This window comes from Citrus clementina, unplaced genomic scaffold (genome assembly GCF_000493195.1).
Source record: "Citrus clementina cultivar Clemenules unplaced genomic scaffold, Citrus_clementina_v1.0 scaffold_3, whole genome shotgun sequence".
NCBI lineage: Eukaryota > Viridiplantae > Streptophyta > Magnoliopsida > Sapindales > Rutaceae > Citrus > Citrus x clementina.
In genome coordinates, this window is record NW_006262339.1 from 22,913,120 (window position 1) to 22,937,009 (window position 23,890).

The 23,890-nt window shown below is 35.8% G+C and overlaps 1 protein-coding gene, 1 non-coding gene and 1 pseudogene across 2 annotated transcripts; 1 reads left to right on the plus strand and 2 right to left on the minus strand.

The window, feature by feature from the left end:
• Positions 1–2,681: 2,681 nt before the first annotated feature.
• On the minus strand, positions 2,682–3,614 carry LOC112099709. The gene has a single exon (XM_024187154.1). The coding sequence runs from the start codon at positions 3,612–3,614 to the stop codon at positions 2,682–2,684; it is 933 nt and encodes a 310-aa protein (XP_024042922.1).
• Positions 3,124–3,230, plus strand: LOC112100616. The gene has a single exon (XR_002906983.1). It is a non-coding gene; the product is annotated as a small nucleolar RNA R71 (small nucleolar RNA).
• Positions 3,615–17,514: 13,900 nt separating the features above from the next.
• LOC112100349 lies at positions 17,515–23,650 on the minus strand (annotated as a pseudogene).
• Between the last annotated feature and the right edge of the window lie 240 nt (positions 23,651–23,890).

Here is a 23,890-nt window from a genome sequence, read left to right on the forward strand (position 1 = left end):
ACAAAAGTTGTTGTTTTAAAAGAATAAAAATAATAATAATAGGTGAAATCCACCTTGCAACTTCAAAAAAAAAAAAATTTCTCTGCATTTTTCTCAAACATAAACTTTATTTTCCCTATTTTCCTTCTTTGTTAGCCATGTCCCTAGCCTACGTTACGTTCTAATAAAAGTCCTTCTTGATTTTATGGAACTATAGTTTGAAGTAGAAGCTAGTTATATGGGCTAAAAAGATGTAGTGGTGCATAATAATAAAAAAAAGAGATAAATAAAATGGGTTGACTAGCATTTTTGTTTGACTTAAGATTGTATTATTTCTAAGCTGAGGGCATCTTTCTTTCATCTAGGTGAGAGCATGTGATATCACTTCTTTATTATTTTCTCTCTCAAGTACCATTCATTGGAGTGACTATTTTTATTGGGTTTAATTTCTTTGTGAGAGTGTCACTACTTCCAGTGAGGTTTTGGGGTTTGACATGTCATTCTTGAAAGTAGCTATGATAATCTACTAGGCTGATTCATGTGGATGGTTGATGTGGGTGTGATGTTGCTTTAGACTGGAGATAATGCTTATACTTTTATTTGATTGCTATCATTAGTCTGATTGAATAAACAAGATTGTTAAAAAAAAAATTGTGTTTGAATTTTGTTTTCGCTTTATTTGCTAGGGACTAGCAATAAGCTAGTTGGGGGGTGTGTTAAGTGTTAGAAAATGTATATTTATAAAGGAGAAAATCGTCATTTTACATTTCAAGTCTTACTTTTATGTATTTAAGGTTCTTGTAATTTAATTATGTGTGTTTTATTTTAATTAAGTATTTTGTGTATTTTAGGGGCATCATAATCATTTCACAATAAACAAGAGATCAAACGGTAAAACGGACATCACTTTTGAACTTAGGACGGTCGAAAACCTTAGGAGGAGCATAAAAGGAAAAATGACACTGTTCACATGTACGGTACTATTCATATGTACGATACTGTCTACGTTACTGTTTATGACACTGTTCACATAGACGGATCGATGATGTGGCATTGACCGATGATGTGGCATTGACTGATGAGGTGTCATGATCCTGTTGGTTTAAAATTCTTATGAACTGTTGATGGTGACGTGGCAGCATATTAGTGGACCAAAACTTGCGCGTACGGTACATGCATTACACAGGATTATTTTCAACCAAACCGCGTTACTGTTCAAAGCCGGGTCAAACCGTGTTACTGTTCACCCACGTGGTCAAACCACGTACTGTTGACTGATGACGTGGCGCAATCCTGAGCGTCCAAACTGTTTTTAATTCGATGGCCATGATTTACTCAATGTATCTATAAAAATGGGGCCACCCCCCTAATTTGATATCTCTGAATCCATTTTTGGGATCCATTTTCTGTAATTCCTTCTCCATCTTGTATTTTCTTCATATTTTAATAAATTCCCATTTTGCCCCTAATTCAATTATGAGTAGCTAATTTCCTTTCAAGTTTGGGGTTGAAGGTGAAGTCTCAATATGTGTCATGGGCTTTATTTGGTAAATTTATTTTCTTTTCCCCTCTAATTTTTGTGGATGATTTGACTTTTCGTCGACAAATAATAATAGTCTTGTCTAGATACCGCCTTGGTTACACCGGCTCTCTAGTATAAGGTTATTATTATTTGGCACGATAAGCCCTTAGCACCATATTGATTAGAGCGCGGTTCATGAGGTGTGGATTCCCCCCTCATGATTTAATTGGCATTAATAAGGATTATTTAGCCCATGATGCATGTTGATACGGATCCAGATACCCAAGTACGACATTTCAATAGAATTCTCTTCAATTTATTCTCGCCATTTCAATTCCAATTTTAGAATTTATTCTCGCCATTTTAATTTAAGTTTTAGCATATTCCAAATTATTTCCACCACAAATCCAATCACCCATTTACAAAATTAATTCTACACACAATTAAAATCCACCTCCTCGTGGGATCGACACTCGTCACCATTAGTCTATACTACAATAGATTCGTGCGCTTGCGAGTACATTAAAATTTGCACAACACTTATCTTGTTTTTGCTTATAGAACCTTTGTGGGAAAGGTGGCGGATGTCTCAATTGCTGAGTGGTTTCAGGAGGTATAGAACCCTGTTTGTTTGGATTGGTGCAGGTTGTGGCTACTGGTGTTGCAACCTCGTTTACAGCATGTTCTGGTTGAATTTCCTTTGCAATTGCTGTAGCTGGACTCATGTAACTGGTGTCTTGCTGGGGGGCTTGTTGTGACATGCTTTCATCTAGAGGTGGTTGTGGTGCTGAGTTGAATTTTATCTCATTTCCGGTCACATCAATTGGGGTATCAACTTTCTTTCCAAGTCTCAAATTGGTTACTTTGCAGTGTTCTTTGCTCTCTCTTCTGGGTCTTCTGTGTTGCTAGGTAAGCTTTCTTGAGTTCTATTATTCATTGCTGTGGCTAGTTGTCCTATTTAATTTTCCAGGTTTCTCAAAGGTACAACTTGACTCTGCACAATTGCTTCATTCTTTGCAATATACTCCTTAATCAATGTTTCCAGTGAAGTGATTGGGTCATGACTGATATGCGTTTGCCCTTGACCTTGCTGATGAAAACCAGGTTGTTGTGTGTTTCTACTTTGTCCATTCAATGCTGGAGCATTTCGATTCTGACTGTTTCATGAGAAATTTGGGTGTTATTTCCAGCTTGGGTTGTAAGTATTTGAATATGGGTTGTTCTGAGGTTGTCGATTGAAGTTACCCACATAGTTCACTAATGTTGGATTTCTAGGACAATTATCAAAGTCATGTTCTTCTCCACAGTATACACAAGAAGGTTCAGTAACTTGCTTTACTGTTGCTGTAGCAGATGTCACGGCCTTTGTTATATTAGTCAATGAAGTTACTTGTGTTGATAAGGCTGTAATTGCATCTATATTATGTACCCCTGCTGATCCTCTTATTGCTGGTTGCCTGACTGAAGGCCACTGATAATTATTATTAGCAATTCTCTTCAGAATTTCATAAGCTTCAGTGTAAGATTTGGATAACAATGCTCCATTTGCTGAAGCATCTACCATTAACCTTGTACTTGGATTCAACCCATTGTAGAAAGTTTCCAATTGAATGCAACAAGGAATACCATGATGAGGACACCTTCTGAGTAATTCATTGAATCTTTCCCAAGCCTCATACAAACTTTCATCTTCAAGTTGATAGAAGGAAGTAATCTCATTTCGCAATTTTGCATTCTTTGTCGGTGGGAAATATTTCATTAGGAATTTATCAGCCAATTCACTCCATGTAGTGATGGAATTAGATGGTAATGAATTTAACCATGCCCTTGCTCGATCTCTTAAAGAGTCAGGAAAGAGCCTCAGCCTTAAGGCATCTTGTGTTGCTCCAGTAATCTTGAAAGCATCACTTACTTTCAGGAACAATTTAAGATGGAGATGAGGATCTTCATTTGGCAATCCATTGAATTGACCCACTGTTTGCAACATTTGAAACATCACTGGTTTTAACTCAAAATTTACAGCTTCTACCTCAAGTCTGATGATCCCAGGGTGTACAACTTGCGGAGTTAACACTGCATAATCTCTTATAGCTTTGTCTCTGTCATCAACCATGTAAATAATATTGTTGTTGCCTGGCTACCTCCCGTTAGCATGTTCATTTTGCTCCTTTTGAATGTTGACTGGTTGTAAGGGCCCATGAGGGTTCAAATTTCCCTCTTCATGCAAATTATTCATGCCTGAAACAGTCTTTGAATTTCTTTGCTCTTTTCGCAATCTCCTGACAGTCATTTCAATCTCGGGATCTAATTGGAATACCGCAGATCTGTCTTTGCACATGCACGTACTAATCTGCCAATCAATAGAATGAATCAAGTCAAATTTGGGGCTATCACGATTTACTTCACACTTTAAAAATAAACAATCAATCCCCAGCAACGGCGCCAAAAACTTGTTGGTAAATTTTATAAGCAATAACTATCAATGCCAATGTGCAAATATACAAAACAATTAATAAAATAATAAGTATTTAAGATCGTCTCCACATGGATTAATGTTACTAAAAAAGCTATAGCACTCACAATAACGCAACTCAACTCAAGACTAAAACAAACAATTGTCAAATAATTTATATCATAATTAATGATTGAAATACAAACTAAATAAAACAATACGGTAATGAAATAAACTAGATTAAGTGTGTATAAGATTCAATTGGAATTGAAGTAGTTGAATGATCAAACTCTCCTTTGGGTTTGATTGTTTTTCATCAAATTAGCACCAGTTATTATGACCAGTGCTGCAGCACTGGGCGGAGTTTATTTATATCCGCAGCTGCCGCATATTGGAAGTCTCATACCCTTAAATCTATTAATAATGACCAGTTGCTAATCTACTTATGGTATGACATTATGATCTTTAACTTTTCCACTCTACAAGGTGAACACCTATGTCTAGTGTGCCACAAATCTTAACTTCAAGTATTACCCTTATGGGATTCAAGATAGCTTAATCCAGGAAACTCGATTTAAGAACAAGTAATACTCTAATAATATCCGCTAAGACATGCCCTTTTACTGCTCTATCTTAACTGAAACTATTAAATGGGTGGTCAACCGAAATAACAATTATATTCATAAAAACTACTATAGTATAATGCTACAGCAATGCTATAACAACTTATAAGAACAGTCAAGAACCCATTGGACTGTTTGTCACTCAACTACAAGTAATTTAGTTCATATTCTGAATGAGAATAATAAACATAAATATAATGATGAAGGAATACATCAAACGATTAAAGGAAGAAGAGAAATATAAGTTAAGCACGATGAAGGACAAATAATTATGCACAAGTCTTCAATATTGCCGAATAGCACTTTCAATCTTGATCTTCTTCTTTTTGCCGTTTTAATTATTTTGATGATAACTCCCTTCTCTTGCCTCGCCGCCCCTCTATGTGGTGCACGCCTCTTTTTTATAATGCAAATTAGGGCTAAACCCAAAGCCCATGAACGTGCATGCTTTTAAATTAGGAAAAATACAGATTGCGATTTTAGGGCTGATCCGCGCCCAAGTCTTCTTCCTCATTGCTCCTAGATTGCTACAACACTAGTTGCTCTAACAGCTGCTACAACACTACCTCGTTCCTGATTGTGCTTTACTTTCTTTTGTGGTCATCTTCATTCCTGCTCTTGCTCTTCTAATGCCTCAACATCCCTTCATGAATTGAGAATCTACAATTATGCACCTGTTTTTAGCACAAATTACTTTGATTCAAGCAAAACTTATTAAGACTCAACTAAAATGAATGTTTATACAAAAGGTAACCAAACTGTAATAAAAACACCTTATTTGTTCTCTAAGTAATCTTGATTCAAGTTCAGAATTGATGTAATAACTCTCATTTCTCAGTGTTATCAATCGCCTTGGCCTATGTAAGAGATGTCTGCTCTGCAAATTTCAAGTTCTCAAGGTTGAGGTCTCATGTTTTCTTCTCAGCAGCATCAACTTTGTTTTTAGTTGATTGAATATCGTCCTTCATCTTGCAGTCATAACGGCCAACCTTCGTCTTGTAATAAGTAGTCATGCAGCCCAAGTGGAAAGCACTGAATAATATAGCCCAACCAGCTCGTTGAGGGTGCTGCCATCAAAGTCCTCCAAATCTTTTTTTTCTCACAAGTCTAGTAAACTCACTAATGTAAGGGGCCAGATGTTCTGGTCGATCCTCGGTCAATCGAGGTTTGGATTTTGTTGGAGGAGAACTGGTCGTAAGACCAACACTGCTTGCAGCTCCACCAACTTCACTTGCCTTAGGAGTGGGAGATGGCAGCGTCTTCAGAGAAGAAGCTTTCCCTACAGTATTGACTCACTTCTTAGGGGGAGCATCTTTGCTACGACCCTTCTTTGTACCACCAGAGTGAGGGTATTTCATGTTCAAAACCCCGATCACAGCATCCTCCATACCTTCGACGTCGGGTACCAAGTAAGAGTCGACCAAGCTGCGGGTAGACAACATGTCTCTATACGAGCAGGAATTTGCTAAGGCAGTCTCAACTCGCTTGAGTAATTTACCATCGATGTGATATTGGGCACTCCAGGGACCTGTAACATAGGCAGAGACTCTATTAGAAATAACTCAATTACTTGATCAGTTAGTGGGGCAATACATCTTAAACGAGCAGGCAACCTAGAACTGAGAAACGAGAGAGGACATGGACATTCCCACTATTAGTCGGGGCCACCTGACCCCAAGGACCCCGGCAAAAAAGAACCTATTCTTCCAATTCCCACCACTTGTTGGGAGGCTAGTTATAAGTTTCCTGGTCTTGGTACTTGACATAAAATAGTACCAACTAGCGTCTTTAGGGCTTCTCTTTAACTAGTATAGATGTTTAACCTTATCAATTGTAAGCTCATTCTGACCACATCTTTCCTACAGTACAAATAAACTAGAAAATACCCTCCATCCATTAGGGTTAAGCTAACCAGGAGCTAAGTGTAATCTACCGAGCATCTGAACAAAGTATGGCTGCAAGAGAAGCCTCATCCCTTATTTAAAACTCTCTAAAAATATAGTGACATACTCTCTTGGAGGCCGACTAGGAGTATCCTTTTTCCCATGAATCCTAAGTTCTATCTCATGAGGAATCTTGTAAGTATTCCAGAGCTATCTAAGGTCATCTATTATGGTCGTATAAGTCATGAGGTCAATTTCCTCCTTTTTTTTGTGATACTTCACCAGACTCATCATCTGGGTACTCGCTTAAAGTATCCTTTGAGCTAGAAGATTCATTGTTGTTACTTTTGCTAAATGAGGTAGAAACCTCGAGAGACATCCTCCTAGCACTACTCGTAACGCTAGAATGGCCCACCAGTTCTAAGGAGATCTTGGGGTCGAAAATGGGCTCGTGAACAAACCAGGTAGGAAATCTAGTTCGTCATCATCAATCTCAATTACTTTTTCCTTACCTTTTGACATTTTCGAAGCGATATCCAAGAAGATACAACTAAATCCCTCTTAACCCTAGAAAAAATGACAAATATCTAAAACGAGAGTGAAGAAGACAATTTTGAAGCAGCGGCACACCAAAATCAAAATGGAGGAAATGACTTGATATTCGATGGAGGAAATAGCAGGGTCACCGAAGGGCGAAAGAAAAGCCAAAAAAGGAACTGTCTTGTGAAGATTAGGGTTCCCAAAGAGAGACGGAGATGCCTAATTTACTACCATTTAACGGCACGCATTCTGAGGGTTTCTTAACTGTCAACTTAAAATTTAAATGAATGAGTGAATTCCTGCCACATCACCTGTATTTAATTACGAGCGACTCTTCAGATAAATGGTTGTTAGCAACGTAAAGGATCAAGTGGACAAAGTGAGCAGTTCCTCTTTTCAACACCAAAAAGCAAAAGTGCGTCCCAGGCAAAATAAGATTACCAAGTTTCAAGTGTTGATCCATTGCATTATCAACACTAGAAACTAAAGGACCGGTGTTTGAGGCATATAACAACGCGACCAACTGCACTCGAGCAGGGGTTTCCTTCTGGTGGGCAAGGAGATATAGAGTGTCCATGAGAAGGAGTTTTCTATTCAACATTGAGGAAATCTTCTACTGGGGCTATGACTTGAGTAGGAGTCTTCTGTTTGATACCGAGTTTTCCGCTAGACACCAAGGATATCTCTTAATGGGGCCAAGGCCGGAAGACCCAGTCTATGGCAATTGTTAGAACGTGTGCCACTCTCCGGGAATCTAGGCACGAGGCCCATTCAGCCACGATCTTAATGCTCGAGCATCCACGACCAGGAACTAAGGTAGAGTGACAAACGTGGGTCATGGTGACCGAATTCTCAAGAGGGCTATAAAAAGGGCCTCCGAAGAAGGTAAGGAGGTTAGACATTTTAAACTAAAAATTGACCTAAAAAGATTAAGGAATACTTTTTTATTGGGAGACTAGGGGACGTTTTTTGGGATTTTTCTAGTGTTTGAGATTTTATTACAGAGCCACAAGATTAGTGGTAAGGGTTTTCCACAGTAAGCCCGTATTGCTGACTTGAGCGTTGAAGGGTTTACGCCGAGAAAACCCCTAGACTTCTCTGACCAGTTTCGTGTGTGCAGGAATTCACGAAGGAAAAGCGATGAGCCTCATAGTTCTGCTCGTATAATAGGAGCAACGTGAAGTTATCCCCCACCACTACAAATTCAAGTGTTGAAAGGAGATCTTGGTTGCGAACGAGTAGACGCAAAATCCCGTATCAATAGCATTTGCTTTTTAATAGACTGACAAGGACCATTGATCTTAAAGTTAAGCTTGACCTTTTATTCTTTTTCTTAAATCTCATCAAGTATATGTACAATTTTCTCATGTTTTATTGTTAGTTTATTCGTAAGAGGAGAATGATTTAAAACCCCTGCTGTTTAAATAAATTGATTATTTCCCCTTCCACTTTTATAATTCATCTAAACTTCGGTAATTAAATAACTGTCAACTTTCCAGCTTTTTGCTTTTGATTTGCTCTTTTAACTGTTTTACCTCTAATATAGTAGATATCACTATTGATTAATAAAATGCTTTAAGAGTAAAATAGTAAAAGACACTAAAAAATATTAAGAGTGAACAATTTTTTCAACAGTTGGAGAGTTTTGGTGGATTCTAAAACATATAAAAAATGAAATATTTTGAACAATATTTATAGTGGGGGAGTTTTGAATAATTTTCTCGAATTTTTTAATTAACCAGCATTTGAACTCTTTGCATAATTAGATTCTTTGAGCAACTTAGAGCTGTTGGATATTGGCTTCAGCGCAATTGACCAATTATTGATTCCCACATGTACTAATGATTATTAAAAAGAAAAAAGAAAAAACAGGAAGATTACGTTGTGATTAAAGGGAAATTATCTACCGTCCACCCGTTTTTTCAACTTTTCAAAATACACAATTCTTTTTTTTTTTTATGGAATCCACCTAAAGTTTATATTTCTTTTATTTTTCCACTTCTGTTTGGAGACCGTTAAGAAAACTAACAAAATATTGTTTAAATACTTTTTTTACCCTCAAATGTAAAAGATAAATTATCCACCGATCACCTTTTTTTCGTATTTTTTAAAAATACACAATCTTAATATTTTTTTTTTACAGAACTCCACTTGAAGTTATATTGTTTTGTGTCGTTGTGAAATGACAATTTTATCCTTATGATGTCAGCAAAGTTCTAATGGTGTTATAACGAGAGTGGATCAATGAAAAAAATGTTAACTTCAGGTGGAGCGCTGCAAAAAAAAAATTGTGTATTTTTTAAAAACATAAAAAAAACAGGTGGTCAGTGGATAATTTTCCTTTATTCTTTTCTTTAGGAAGATTTGCAAAGGAACAAATAAAATTTCTTTAAAATAAACGGATGAATTCAAATTAGAAATTAAATTTATGAGTCTCCTAATATAAAGGTACGTTTGGCCACATTTTGGAAAATTGTTTTCAAAAACATCTTTTATTAAAAAATTAATTTTGTGCTTTTATAATTCTAAACAGATCCCAAAGGTTTAAGGAAGTTGAATGTCCTTTATATAGAAGGAACTGGAACTACTGATGGAAACAACTTGTTACAGTCTATCGGATCATTCATATTCCTAAAGATACTGAACCTTGGGTATAATAGGTTTACAGGAACAAAGATTAATAGAGGTAAATTACAGATATGATAAATTATTAAAAATTAAATATATCCACAATTAATTTCCCAGTAACTTTTACTTGTATAACTGAAGTTGTTGCTCTTTTCTAATAGAGTTGCACAATCTTACCAATTTGGAAAACTTGACGTTGGACAATTCATTTTTCCATGTAAGCCTTCTACAAAGCATTGCAGTTTCCACTTCGCTAAAACATTTGTCGATTAGGAATTACCAAGGTAAATTATTTGGGGCTGCATGATTCTCAATTTCGTTGGATTAGTTTATAGTTCTTAAGGTTTTTGAGTCACTTTCATGTTCAATGTTTTATAGGTTTTCGGGCCATGGATGGAACTGCGCTAGACAAGAACTTCAAGTCATTAAATCTATGACTTCTCTCAAGCTTTTATCATTGTCTAATAGTAGACTAAATGGCACTATTCTCGATCAAGGTAAAATCTCTGTCTCCATTTTAAAGAATATTAATTTACATTAACAAAAACATACTGCTGATTAGTTTAGCAGTTCACGTAAGCAAAAATAATTTATTTCATTATTGATTAAAATGATTATAAAATTTATGCTCTCTGTGTAGTAATTACTAAAGAATAAAATTTCATTTCAGGTCTTTGTGAGTTTGTGCATCTGCAAGAGTTACATGTCGACCATAATAATCGATATGGTGTCCCGCCTTGGTGCCTCGGAAATATGACATCCCTTCAAGTGTTAAATATCTCTTCTAATCAACTTACTGGAAATATCTCTTCACCTCCTCTTAAGCATCTAAAGTCCATCCAAGAGCTCAAACTTTCAAACAATTACTTCCAAATTCCAATTTCGCTTGGACCATTTTACAATCATTCAAACCTTAAGATATTCGATAGTGAAAATAACCAAATATATGCGCAAACAGAGTCACATTCTTTGACCCCGAAATTTCAATTGAATTCTATCATACTGTCTCACGGTAGCGGTGTTACATTTCCTAAATTCCTTTACCATCAACATGACCTGAAGCATGTTAATCTCTCTCACATTAACTTGAGGGGAGAATTTCCAAATTGGTTGTCGGAAAACAACACGAAATTACAAACACTTGTTCAAGTCAATAATTATCTTTCAGGAATTTTTCAGATGCCAAAACATGCTCGCAGACAATTAACGTATTTAGATGTCTCTGACAATTTTTTCCAAGTGCACATACCAGGTGAAATCGGAGTATATCTGCCCAGTTTAAATTCTTTAAACTTTTCCTTTTAATTCTTATAACAGCAGTATTCCTTCTTCAGTTGGTAATATGAAGTCCCTGAGCGTATTGGACTTGTCAAAAAATCGATTGATTGGTAAAATCCCTGAGCGCTTGGCCATGGGTTGTTTCTCATTACGGTACCTTGTGTTATCCAATAACAAAATGAAGGGTCATATATTCTCTAAAAAAATTAACCTTACAAATCTGTGGAGGTTACAGTTGGATGGAAATCACTTTATCGGAGAGATCCCAGAAAGCTTGTCTAACTGCAATTTATTTGGAGGATTATACCTTAGTGATAATCATCTATCTGGTAAGATTCCAAGATGGTTGGGTAATCTATCAGTTTCAGAAGATGTTATAATGCTGAACAATCATCTTGAAGGTCCAATTCCAATGGAGTTTTGCCAACTTAATTTTCTTCAAATATTGGACATTTCAAAAAAGAATATATTTGGGAGTTTACCATCTTGTTTTAACCCTTTCTCTATCAAACAAGTTTAACTTGTCCAAAAACATGTTGCAAGGACAGCTAACATATGGTACATTTTATAATAGCTCATCCTTGGTGCCATTAGATCTCAGCTATAATTACTTCAATGATAGCATTCCAAGTTGGATTGATAGGCTTTCTCAATTGAGCAACCTTATCTTGGCTAATAATCATCTTGAAAGTGAAGTACCAATTCAATTGTGTCGGTTGAAACAATTGCGGCTGAGATCTTTCTCATAACAATCTTTCTGGTCAAATTCCTTCTTGCTTAGATAACACTTCCTTTCATAAAGATTATCGTAATGCTTCAGCTCCAATTTTTAGCCCTTCACTTGCATTTCAAATTGCTTCGATTTACACGGGGGATTCAATGGGAAAGGAGGAAACGATAACGTTCACAACCAAGGAAAGATCTTACTCTTATTAGGGAAAGCCTCTCAACAGCATGTCAGGGCTAGATCTTTCTTGCAATAAACTGACGGGTGAGATTCCTCTTCGAATTGGGAACTTGACTAGGATTCACACATTGAATGTGTCGCATAACAAATTGACCGGTTTAATCCTATCAACATTTTCAAACTTGAAGCAAACTGAAAGCTTGGATCTTTCCTACAACAAATTGACAGGGAAAATCCCTCCTCAGCTTGTAGAGCTTAATGCATTGGCGGTTTTCAGTGTGGCACACAATAAATTATCGGGCAAGACCCCAGATTGGGTTGCACAATTTGCAACCTTTAATGGGAGTAGCTATGACGGGAATCCTTTTCTTTGTGGATTGTCATTGCCCACATCTGCAATGAAAATGGATCACCAAAAGCTTCAAGTTGCAATGGAGAAGATGATAGTTTGATTGATATGAATAATTTCTATATCATTTTTGCAGTATCTTACGTAATTGTGATATTAGGGATTGATGGAGTTCTATACGTGAATCCTTATTCGGGACGCAGATGGTTTTATTTTGTTGAATCGTGGATGACCACGTGCTACCATTTTGCTTTGAACAATGTTATTGCTAGAAGATTATATGGTGGATATATGTAGTTTCATTTTTTCTTTTATAAGATATAGCAGGTAAATAAGAATATTTGTTGCAAATTAAATAACTTAAAGTTGTACAACTTGTAGCAGAATAACTTTAATTGATTCTCAAGATGCCAAATAAAATAAAATTAATGTGTGGATTATTGAACAGTAATGTTGGGCTTAAAATATTGGGATGAGTAATAATAACATAGTTATAAATTCATGTACAGACTATTTTTAACAAGTTGATATGGTAAAATTTGATTGGTTTGAATAAAACAAAAAAATAATAAAATTAAATCATATGAATCTTATTGTTTTCTTATCCAACTAATCATGTTATGCCTTATCAATTTGTACTAAAAAAAATTAATTATATAATTATTCAGCTAGGATACAAAATTTGAATCCCAAATTCCTTGTTAGATGGAAAAAGGTGTTTGATGAATTGGCTTATTGAGCAGTCCCTCTTACTCTTCATCATCATCAGCCCTCATGGTGTGAATCAAAGGCAAATGATGAGTTATCAAATTAAGTATGGTAGACGTGGCTGGTGAATGATCAAGAATGCTCTATAGCAACCGTTGGATCATTTTTATATTGTCCATTAGGTCATTTTTACGTCACACATCCTAGCTAGCAACACTCATCGTCATCATCAGGTCTCATGGTGTGAATCAAAGGCAACTGATGTAGGTGCATGGACTTCCACGATCAAATCCTGTTCCGCCACATCCCAAAATTATAAAATCATTTACATTTAAAAAATTACTGGTAAAAATGAGTTATTTCGCTCAAGGCACTTAATATAACTAAGTGTATAAGTCGGCACAAATAATATAACATAGAGTATCGTCCCACTAAGATTGTATATACTATTAATTATTGAAATTAAAATAAATCAGTGCAACTAAAAATTAAATAAAGGTGCAAGTAGCTATGAAAATTACCAAGAAATTAAGACAATAGGACATCTAACTTCACCATAACTCACTATTACAAAAATAATCTTTATTGACATTAGATAATATTAGTAATTATTTTCAATAACACTTGTTAATTATGTCAGTAATCTAACAATTAGAACACAGTGACACTTATTTGACGTGTCACGATTATGATGTCAGTGATTATTATTAGTATATCATCACTAATACTATGACATTATAGTGTTAATGGTTCTTGATATTATATTAGTCTTTATGATTACTGGTCAGTATTTGATTTCTTATTTAAAAAAATAAAAATACAAAATGGCATGTTGCCAAATTTGTTCGTATTCGAGATTATAATGCACTAATAGATAATTAAAAATTTAATCTAAATTTAAATTATAAAAATCATTTCATTACTTATCCAAGTGCATCAATACATACTATACAACCTAAATACCTCAATAAAACTTCCTCATCCTACTCTTAAAACTAAATATCCTAAATACATAAGAAAAAATCAAATCTGCCACTAATGGATTAAATAAGTACTGTTAAACAAAGACAAAGTGCATCAATACCAAAATGGATTAATAAGTAAGCAGTATCACCATTCTACTTCCAAAGCATATAAAAGATTTACTATAAGAAAGCTCTCTACATAAATGAATATGATAAATCAAATGAGAATTCTCCAATCACTTATCAAATGGTAAATATATCGTGGTTGCTGTAAAAAGAAAATTAACGTTTAGATGTCCTAGATTACAAGCAATATATTTAACTTAAATCTATAAACTCTAAATTCTTATAGCAATTGTTAGACTATGCACATGTATTTTTCCTCCATAAAATACTTTAAAAACAAGTGACAGTTATTCAGAAAATATTTAACAGTTATGAAAAATAAAAAGTCATCAATCACTTACATTTCAAATCCATAAGACAACTTCAAATTTTCTCCATCAAGACATGGGAAGACCTATCATAATCTAACAAGAGTTCAAGAGTTCATATGCTGACAAGAATATTTTATTATAATATATTTTAATACAACATCCCCAACTTTACTTTTTTTTGGGGGGGGGGATTTAAAACAGACCCTCAATGCTTTTTCATTTTAATAACCCCACCTAATTAACTGAATCATTACACATTAATTAAATATAAACGGGTATTCAATTAAAAAAGATAGAAAGAATCATAATATTATTTAGAGGCCAAAACTTACTTAAAACTTCCCACAACAAAGAACTGACCAAAAATTAAAAAAAAAAAAAAGGTTTGCAAATGTTGTACCGGATAGGCCCAAAATAAAAGAAAATTTTTATTAAAACAAAAACAAATCCTAAGAAAACGATTTTTTTTTTCTATTATTCTGTCTGACCAAGGCCAAAAAGTAAGAATTCTAAAACCCACAAAATAAAGTTAAAAAAATAATTTAGGCAACAATTAATTAAAAAAATAATTTAAGTATAGAACCATATGATAGGTAAAAAAAATAAAAATAAAATCATTTCTTTTCTAATCAAATTTAAGGTAAATGCTACATTTATCACAATATTGTTTTAACAACGCTGATATTCACATAAAGGAAAGCACAAAATTTTGCTATAAAATGTCTCTATTGGTGCAAAGAGCACATCACATACGCAACAAACGCGCTCAAAGTTCACGCGTCTGGCTCTTTCCTTTCTCCCTCATTACACAACTTTTCCTTTCTCCCTCATCGCAACTCTTTCTCTCTCGTCCCTAAGCTGCCAGCCGCTGCCATAAGCTCCACCGCAGCAGCCGCTTTCTCCCGTCTCTACGCAATTGCCTCATTCCCAACTGTACAACAAGAAGTCTCTTTGCTCTCATACCCTCACATACACAATTGTCTCATCCAATGAATCGATCTGTTAACATCAGTTGGGTTTTGAAGGTGGGTTATGAAGAAGTCATTTAAGGCGATCAAGCTTCACTCCAACTTCCAAAAGCTTGAATCTAGCAATAATGTCATCACTCAGCCTTTGTTGTTGTTGTTCTCAGCTTTTGTTCTTGACTTTGCCATCTATCTCTTCCATTAACTTTGCATCCTCTTGAGCTTAGATCTTTATGTATATTGGTTAAATTGTTCTAGTTTATTTATCAAATTTATTGCCCACTATTGCCATAAAAAAAATTTAGAGTTTGTAACTTTGACTAAAATTCTCATGCTTGTCAGTTAAAGTGAAGCATTTTTTTGTAATTATTTAGTGTTTAAAGCGACTATGTTATTTAATTATTTATTTTTCTTCCTCTTCCCTTGTTTTGTTTTAATTTGCTTCTTTGTGTTGCAATCCTTAGTAGGATACTTCGAAGATTAATTACAAATTCAGCAAAGTTAAATCTAAGTGGGCAGAAAAGATTAAGCAAAAGCACACAACTTATTATTAAACAAATTAATTTCATTCAGAGCATTAGGTAATACAATCCAAAAAAAAGGAAAAAAAAGCACTACTGCATTCATCATTCTTGTAAAAAAAAAAATACAAAGCTGTTTTGTGAAATCACTTCTAAAGAGTTGAATCACAGATGTGAGAGAAAGAGTCGTCAAATCACTTCAAAACACTAGTGCGATTATGTTGTGAGAAAAAGGTTGCTGCGGTGGAGCTTGTTGCTGCGGTGGAGCTTATTGCAGCGGCTGGCATCTTGTAAATGAGAGAGAAAGAGTTGTGATGAGGGAAAAAGGAAAGAGCCAGCCACGTGAAGGCGACTATTGGGTGCGTTTGTTTTGTGCGTGAGGTGTCCCACACCTCAGAAGAGACATTTCATACTTTGCACAAAACTCACCATTTTGTGCAAAGCTTTTGTGCACAACTTTGTGAGAACATCATTTTCCTTTCTTTAATGTTTTGGAAGAGTTTCACTATGTCATTTTTTAAAGTACCAATCTGCAGCCTATAAGCAAATGCAAAATAATGAAATATTGATTGGTTCAAGCTCATAGTTAACAGTAACTAGATAGAAAAGAAATAAAGGCAAAAAAAATCTAAATAAAATAAAAATGCAACAAATGCATAAACACAAACATTATTATCTTACCTTCATTTTCTTAAAACTCTCATTTTCAGTTCTTTGTTTCTCAAAGGAGAGACATAAAGTTGCCAATTTCTATCAGTTGCAAGAATCAATATTTAGGCATCTCAGATAAACAATAACCCTAAATAGAAGGAGGGAAATATTTTTCAAATTTCTCCTTTCCTTCAATAGCAAGCTCTCCTCTTCTTTCATTTCAGCTAATGTCTACAAGTAACTGAAACTTTAACTAAGAATGAAATACAAATCTAGCCTGCTGTTGTATGACTATCTAAACAAGAATGATGACAAACATTGGAAATATATCTAAATAGCTAATTAATTTGCTGTCACGATAATGCTTTAATTCTACTGCCAGTAGCCTAGCTAGCAGGTTTTTATAATGGCATAGCATGATGCTAATAGAAAACCCCAAATATTTAAAAACTCAACAAACAAATCAAGCACCTACCACGAAATACAGAGTTTACGATACAAAAACAACCAAACAGAGATCTACCTACATATAGACATTAAGGAGAGGACAAAGAAAAACTAATACCAACACCTTAACTTTCAATCAAAAATATTTTCTCTTAATTTGTTATCTCCAATTTAAAAATCAAGTGATTAAGCCTAAAATAGTTGAAGAAACCACCAAAATCATTAACAATAAGCAACAATTTAGGAGTCCCTAAAAGAATATCTAAGACGATGTGAAAAGAAGCATGCATGAGCGTGTTTAGACGGACGGAAAAAAAAAAAAGAGCTTGTTTCGATCGATGGGCTGCTCGTGATTTGAAGAACTGCGGTCGAAAGATTATTGGGACAATGGCGGCGATAGCTATTTGATTGAGATAGTCGTCGAAGCACGGCTGCTTGGCTCGTTGTAGTCGTTGTAGAATACGGGTGGTGAGAGATTTTTTTTTTTCCTTTGACGATAAGAAAATCCAAAGAAGTCTCTTAAATCTCCAACAAAAGCCCATAATCGGATCCTCAAAATATAACACAATAACAATAAAAATATCTTAGTGACATTACCAAAACAAAACATCCTAAATCCATGATTAAACAGAAACTATAAAAACAACTTCTTATCAAAATTAGTCAACCCTCGGCATAATATCCTCTGGGGTGAACTTGGTACCCCGTACCCTTCTCCTTGTCAGCGGCGGCATGTCCCTTGGCCTTGTGGTGGAGCAATGACTTCATGTCCTTGTCCAGATGGAGCATGGGTTGATTCCCACATTCACTGTGTGGATCCATTAACCTTCCCGCGAGTGATGCGCTCGATGTGAATGTGTTACGTGGCTGTTGAAGAGTCCTATTCGTCAGGGTTGTTATGGTCAAAATAAATCTTTAATTATTATTTACTTGTAGAAGTGGTCCACTAAGTCAGCATTTATTGCTATTATTCAGCTGTGTCTTCGTTACTTTGTGTTAAAGTCTTTGTATAAATTCAATCCAAAGATGAATAAAAGAAGTAGATTAATTTTATTTAAAGTTCAACTAGTATTGGAGGCCTTGGTCTTCCTCGAAATAGACCAAGTTCAGTTGTTCATTTTCAGCTGATTTCTACAATAGAGAAACAAAAGAAAACAATCCTGGAAGGCTTCGACTCCTTACACATACCAATTACAAGGTCAGTTACATTGGCATGTAACAAAGTGGTATCAGAGCAAGGCACGGAGGAGTCACGAATGAAAAGCTTAGAAAATGAAGTAAGCTCCCTTGCAACTGGTCAAGAACAGATACTCAAAGAAATGCAAGAGATGTTCTCAGCAATGAATGCGCGGTTTGATCAGATATTTAGTAGCCGAGCTCGTGGGCAAGGTAAATGTTCTTATGGTTCAGTACGTAATAGTGGTGGAAAAAGAAACACTAGCGGAGGATGCAGCCAAGAATCTCTCTTCAATAGTTATCTCCCTAGAACAGTCAAGTTGGACTTCCCTCGCTTCAACGGAACAGAAGATCCTGCAAGTTGGGTTTGCAGGGCTGAGCAATTTTTTGAGCTCCATCAAACACTAGATGATGAGAAGGTGATCTTAGCTTCATTTAATATAGAAGGTGATGCACAATTGTGGTTCCAGCTAATGAAAGAAGAAACTCCTTTTATTACATGGGAGGCATTTAAGCGAGGATTACATAGCAGGTATGGTCCGACTCAATTTCAAGATTTCTTTGGAGATCTAATAAAATTACAACAGATAGGTTCGGTAAGAGATTACCAAACCAATTTAAAAGGTTGTTGATAAGGGCAGGAAGATTGTCTCCAGTGCAACAAGTGGGCTGTTTCGTAAGTGGTTTGAAAGACAATATCAGGACTGATGTACAAGCATGTTGTCCTTTTACACATTCTGTTGCAATCGGATTGGAAAGATTATTTGAGTACCGCAACCTAAATAACAGGCGAGCAAGCAACAATGAAATTAGGTGGCCCACATTCAACACAGTCACTGTGCCTAACCAAAACTATAGCCCAATGACAGTGAAAAGGTTGAAACCAGCTGAACTGAAGGAAAGAAGAGATAAAGGGCTCTGTTTCAATTGCGATGAAAAATTTAGCCCTGGTTACAGGTGTAAAAAGTTATTTTTTATTGAAGGGCATTGGCTGGATGAGGAAAATGATGTTGCTGTAGATGAGTCAGGGGAGGTAACTGTCATTGGAGCATTGCCAGAAGTCTCTCTTCACGCTATTTATGGATCTAGGGCCCCTCAAACCATGAAGGTCAAAGGGAAGGTAGGAGATCATGAATGTATTTTTCTCGTCGACTCGGGAAGCACACATAATTTTTTAAGCAATAAAGTTGCAGATAGGATGGGGATTGATTCTAATGAAGAAGAACAATTTGAAGTGGTTATTGCAAATGGAGAAAGAATTTCCAGTGCTGGGCTTTGTAAAAGTGTACGTATGATTATTCAAGGAATCCCAATCCTTGTAGATCTTTATATGCTTCCTTTATAGGGGTGTGACATTGTCCTAGGAGATCAATGGTTGAGGACATTGGGGCCTATAATTTGGGACTTTTCCAAATTATTCATGCAGTTTAAAATTGATGGAAAGGAAGTAAAGCTCAAAGGTTTGGCACCTCTGGTAGACAAAATTGTAGATGAGCAAGAGATTCAGAAGGCATTAAATAAGGAAAGACAAAGCAATAGTAAAAATATATTCTCTTTCGATAGTAGCCCCACAAGGTAATTTTGATTCTAATTATTCTGTCTTATTCTAACTTGGAAATTGAGCATGTGTTGCAGAATTTTAAAGATATTTTTCAAGAACCCCGTGAGCTACCACCACCTAGATCCCATGACCACATGATTCCATTACAAAATGGAAATGGTCCCGTGTGTGTAAGGCCATATAGATACCCTCACTTCTAGAAGAATGAAATTGAGAGGCTAGTGGCTGACATGCTAAAGTCATGGTTGATTCGTCCCAGCCAAGGTCCATATTCATCTCCAGTGTTGCTAGTAAAAAAGCATGATGGGTCTTGACGTCTCTGCATTGATTACAGAGCCCTAAACCAAATCACAATCAAGGATAAATTTTCGATACCGGTCATTGATGAATTACTTGATGAACTTCATGGAGCCAAATATTTTACAAAATTGGATTTATGGTATACCATCAAATCCGGATGCACCCCACTGATATCTCCAAAACAGCATTTCGAACTCATCAAGGGCATTATGAATTTTTGGTAATGCCATTCGGCCTCACCAACGCCCCATCCACATTTCAATCGCTTATGAATGATGTCTTCAAAGAATGTCTGCGTAAGTTCATCCTAATATTCTTTGATGATATTTTAATTTATAGTAAGACGTGGATAGATCATCTAGAACACTTACATAGTGCATTCTCAATCTTGAGGGCTAACAAATTATTTGTGAAGAAAGAAAAATGCTCATTTGGCCAGGAAGAAGTGAAGTACTTGGGGCATATAATTTCCATCAATGGTGTTGGTGTAGATCCAGAGAAGGTTGCTGCAATTTTAAATTGGCCTAAACCTGCCACTATTAAGGCTCTACGTGGGTTTTTAGGCCTAACAGGGTACTACCAAAAGTTTATTCAGAACTATGGAAAAATTGCTCGGCTGTTAACTGATCTGCTTAAAAAGGGAATTTTTAAATGGAACCTGAAGGCTGAAGAATCCTTTGAGTAGCTCAATATGGTGATGACACAGGCTCCGGTGTTAGCCTTACCAAATTTTAATGAGCTTTTTATTGTAGAGTGTGATGCTGCAGGATCTGGAATTGGTGAAGTTCTCATGCAAAATCAACGACCAATAGCTTTTTTCAGTCATGCATTATGAGGTAAAAATTTGTTCCTTTCCACTTATGAAAAAGAGATGTTGGCTTTGGTGCTTGCAGTGCAAAAATGGAGGCCTTATTTGCTTGGGAGAAAATTTATTGTGAGAACAAATCAAAGGAGTTTGAAGCACCTATGGGAACAAAAAATTACTACAACTGCCCAAGAAAAATGGCTTGCTAAATTTATGGGCTATGATTTTACCATAGAGTATAAGAAGGGAAAAGATAATGCCATTACAAATGCGTTATCTAGGTAGGAGGAAGATGGTGAAATTAATGCAATTTCAGCCCCAGTTCTCCATTGGCTGGAGTCCATCCGAGAAGAAGTACGAAGTAATTCAACTTTGCAGCAGTTGGTAAAATTGTGTGAATAAGGAGAAATTGTAGGGCCTTGGAAATATCAAGATGGAGTTCTTTATTTTAAGAATCGAATTTATTTATTAGCAGACTCATCTCTAGTGACTGCAATTTTAAGTGAAGTACATTCAAGCACACATGAAGGGTACCACAAGACCTTGCAGAGGGTGAGATCAGTATTTTATTGGGTTAGAATGAGGAAAAAAATAAAAGAATTCATCCGGCAGTGTGATACTTGTCAAAGAAAAAAGGCAGAAAGTGTAGCTCTCGCTGGACTTCTCCATCCATTGCCAATACCTTCACAGGTATAGTCGGACATCTTTATGGATTTCATTGATGCCCTACCTAATTCTAAAGGAAAGACAACCATCTTTGTAGTTATTGATAGATTGTCCAAATATAGCCATTTTATTCCAATATCTCATCCATACACAGCTGCAGGCATTGCTCAAGTATTCTTTAAACAAGTTTTTAAATTATATGGCATGCCAAAAAGTATTGTGTGTGATAGAGACTCAACATTCACGAGCTTGTTTTGGAGGGAGTTATTCAGGTTACAAGGAACTAGATTTAATTTCAGCTCTACTTATCACCCGTAAACTGACGGCCAAACGGAGGTAGTGAACAAAGTAATTCAGATGTATTTGAGGTGCTTCACCAGCCACAGACCAAAAGAATGGGTAAAATGGATTCCATGGGCAGAGTTTTGCTACAACACCAGCATTCATTCATCAACTAAGAAGACACCATATGAGGTGGTCTATGGCAAACCACCACCTATTGTTGACTTATGTTCCAGGAATTACGCAAGTGGAAGCTATTGATCATATGCTAAAGAGCCGAGATGAAGTAATTAAAGAATTAAGGGAGCAACTATCTTGTGCCCAAAATCGTATGAAGAAAAAATATGATGCCAAACATACTGATAAAAGCTTTGAGGTTGGAGATTTTGTGTATCTACGGTTGCAGCCTTATCGCCAACTATCAATTTCTTTGAAAAGAAAGTTATAGCCAAGGTTCTATGGACCATTTGAAATCATGCAGAAGGTGGGAGCTGTGGCATATAAGTTGAAGTTAACAGAAGGCTCTAAAATACATCCTATCTTTCACGTGTCCTCATTGAAAAAACGAATTGGCTCTCATACGTTGGCTGATTACAGTCTTCCAATAATTCCAGAAGCTGATCGAGGACTCAATTTTGCCAATGCCTCGAGCGATTCTTGATAGGCGTACAAGGAAAAAGAAAGATGAAGTTATGGTTCATTGGCAAGGATTATCACCTATTTAAGCTACTTGGGAGAGTGCTGATCAATTGCGGATAAGGTTTCTAGATTTCCATCCTTGAGGTCAAGGATGCTTTCCAAGAAGGGAGGAATGTTACGTGGCTGTTGAAGAGTCCTATTCGTCAGGGTTGTTATGGTCAAAATAAATTTTTAGTTATTATTTACTTGTAGAAGTGGTCCACTAAGTCAGTATTTATTGCTATTATTCAGCTGTGTCTTCGTTATTTTTTGTTAAAGTCTTTGTACAAATTCAATCCAAAGATGAATAAAAGGAGTAGATTAATTTTCTTCAAAGTTCAACTAATATTGGAGGCCTTGGTCTTCCTCGAAATAGACCAAGTTCAGTTGTTCATTTTTAGATGATTTCTACAATAGAGAAACAAAAGAAAACAATCCTGAAAGGCTTCGACTCCTTACACAGAGCAACTACAAGGTCAGTTACATTGGCACGTAACAGAATGACGTGAAAAATGACAGACAGGCACCACCTTTCTAGAAGGCGGTGCCCGCCATTATTGAAGAAGAATGTGGCGGTTGTTGCATTATTTGAATCAAGAAAAAATTAGAGGAGGTGCAGCAAAGTTTGAAGGAAAATGGAGGCAGACGGCTTTGACAAGAAAGAAGAAGAAAGAAATCGGTGGAAGAAAAAATAATAAAATAATAATAATATATTATTTTAATTAGAAAAAGAGAGGAAATTAAGCCTATAAATAGAAGGCTTCATTTCCCCACTCGTCATCCCATTTTCTTTACTTCTGTTTCTCTTCTTTACAGAGAAATTAAGTAATTGAGAGTGTTATATTTTTAAGTTCTTGTTTTAGCGATTTGAGAGATTATGTGTATTAATGTTCTAGGTAGTAAGACAAAATATTACAATACTTGTAATTCTCATTTCACTAGTAAAAATATTTTCCTTCTGTCTTCGCCCGTGGACGTAGAATAAAAACCGAACCATGTAATTTTCTGATGTCCTCTTTGTGCTTGATTTTTATTTTCTTCCAATTTCATTTAAACTATGGCCCTACTTCACCCATAAAATTCCTAACAAATGACCCACTTCCGGTGATGCACTTGAAAGAATTTTCCCTCCTGCCCCTTGTAGGTCCCACCTACAACCTAGACCTCATCATCCTTGCGGACCGACATTGACCTTATGTTGTACTTTTTTCCGGAGGTCTACGAACAACAGTGCGCTCATCAGGATGTGGCGCACACTAGAAGGGGCCGTTAAGTTTGCCTTCCGATTATTACGGCGACAAGATGACACCCTGGGGTTGCACGTCATGGTAGGTGTGGAGGATTGGGGCTAGGGTTTTACAACAGTGGCATCAAGAGGAAAATTGGGAGGTGTGAGTGATTTAAGGTCCATTTGGGATTGTTTTTGGTAGATTTAAAAGTTATTTTGAAAATCTAAAAATTAATTTAAGTGTTTAGTAAAAATAAAATAAAATCACTTTTGTCAAAATCAATCTCTCTCACAGTTGATAGTATAAATTTAATTATCAATTATTTTAAGATAAAAATA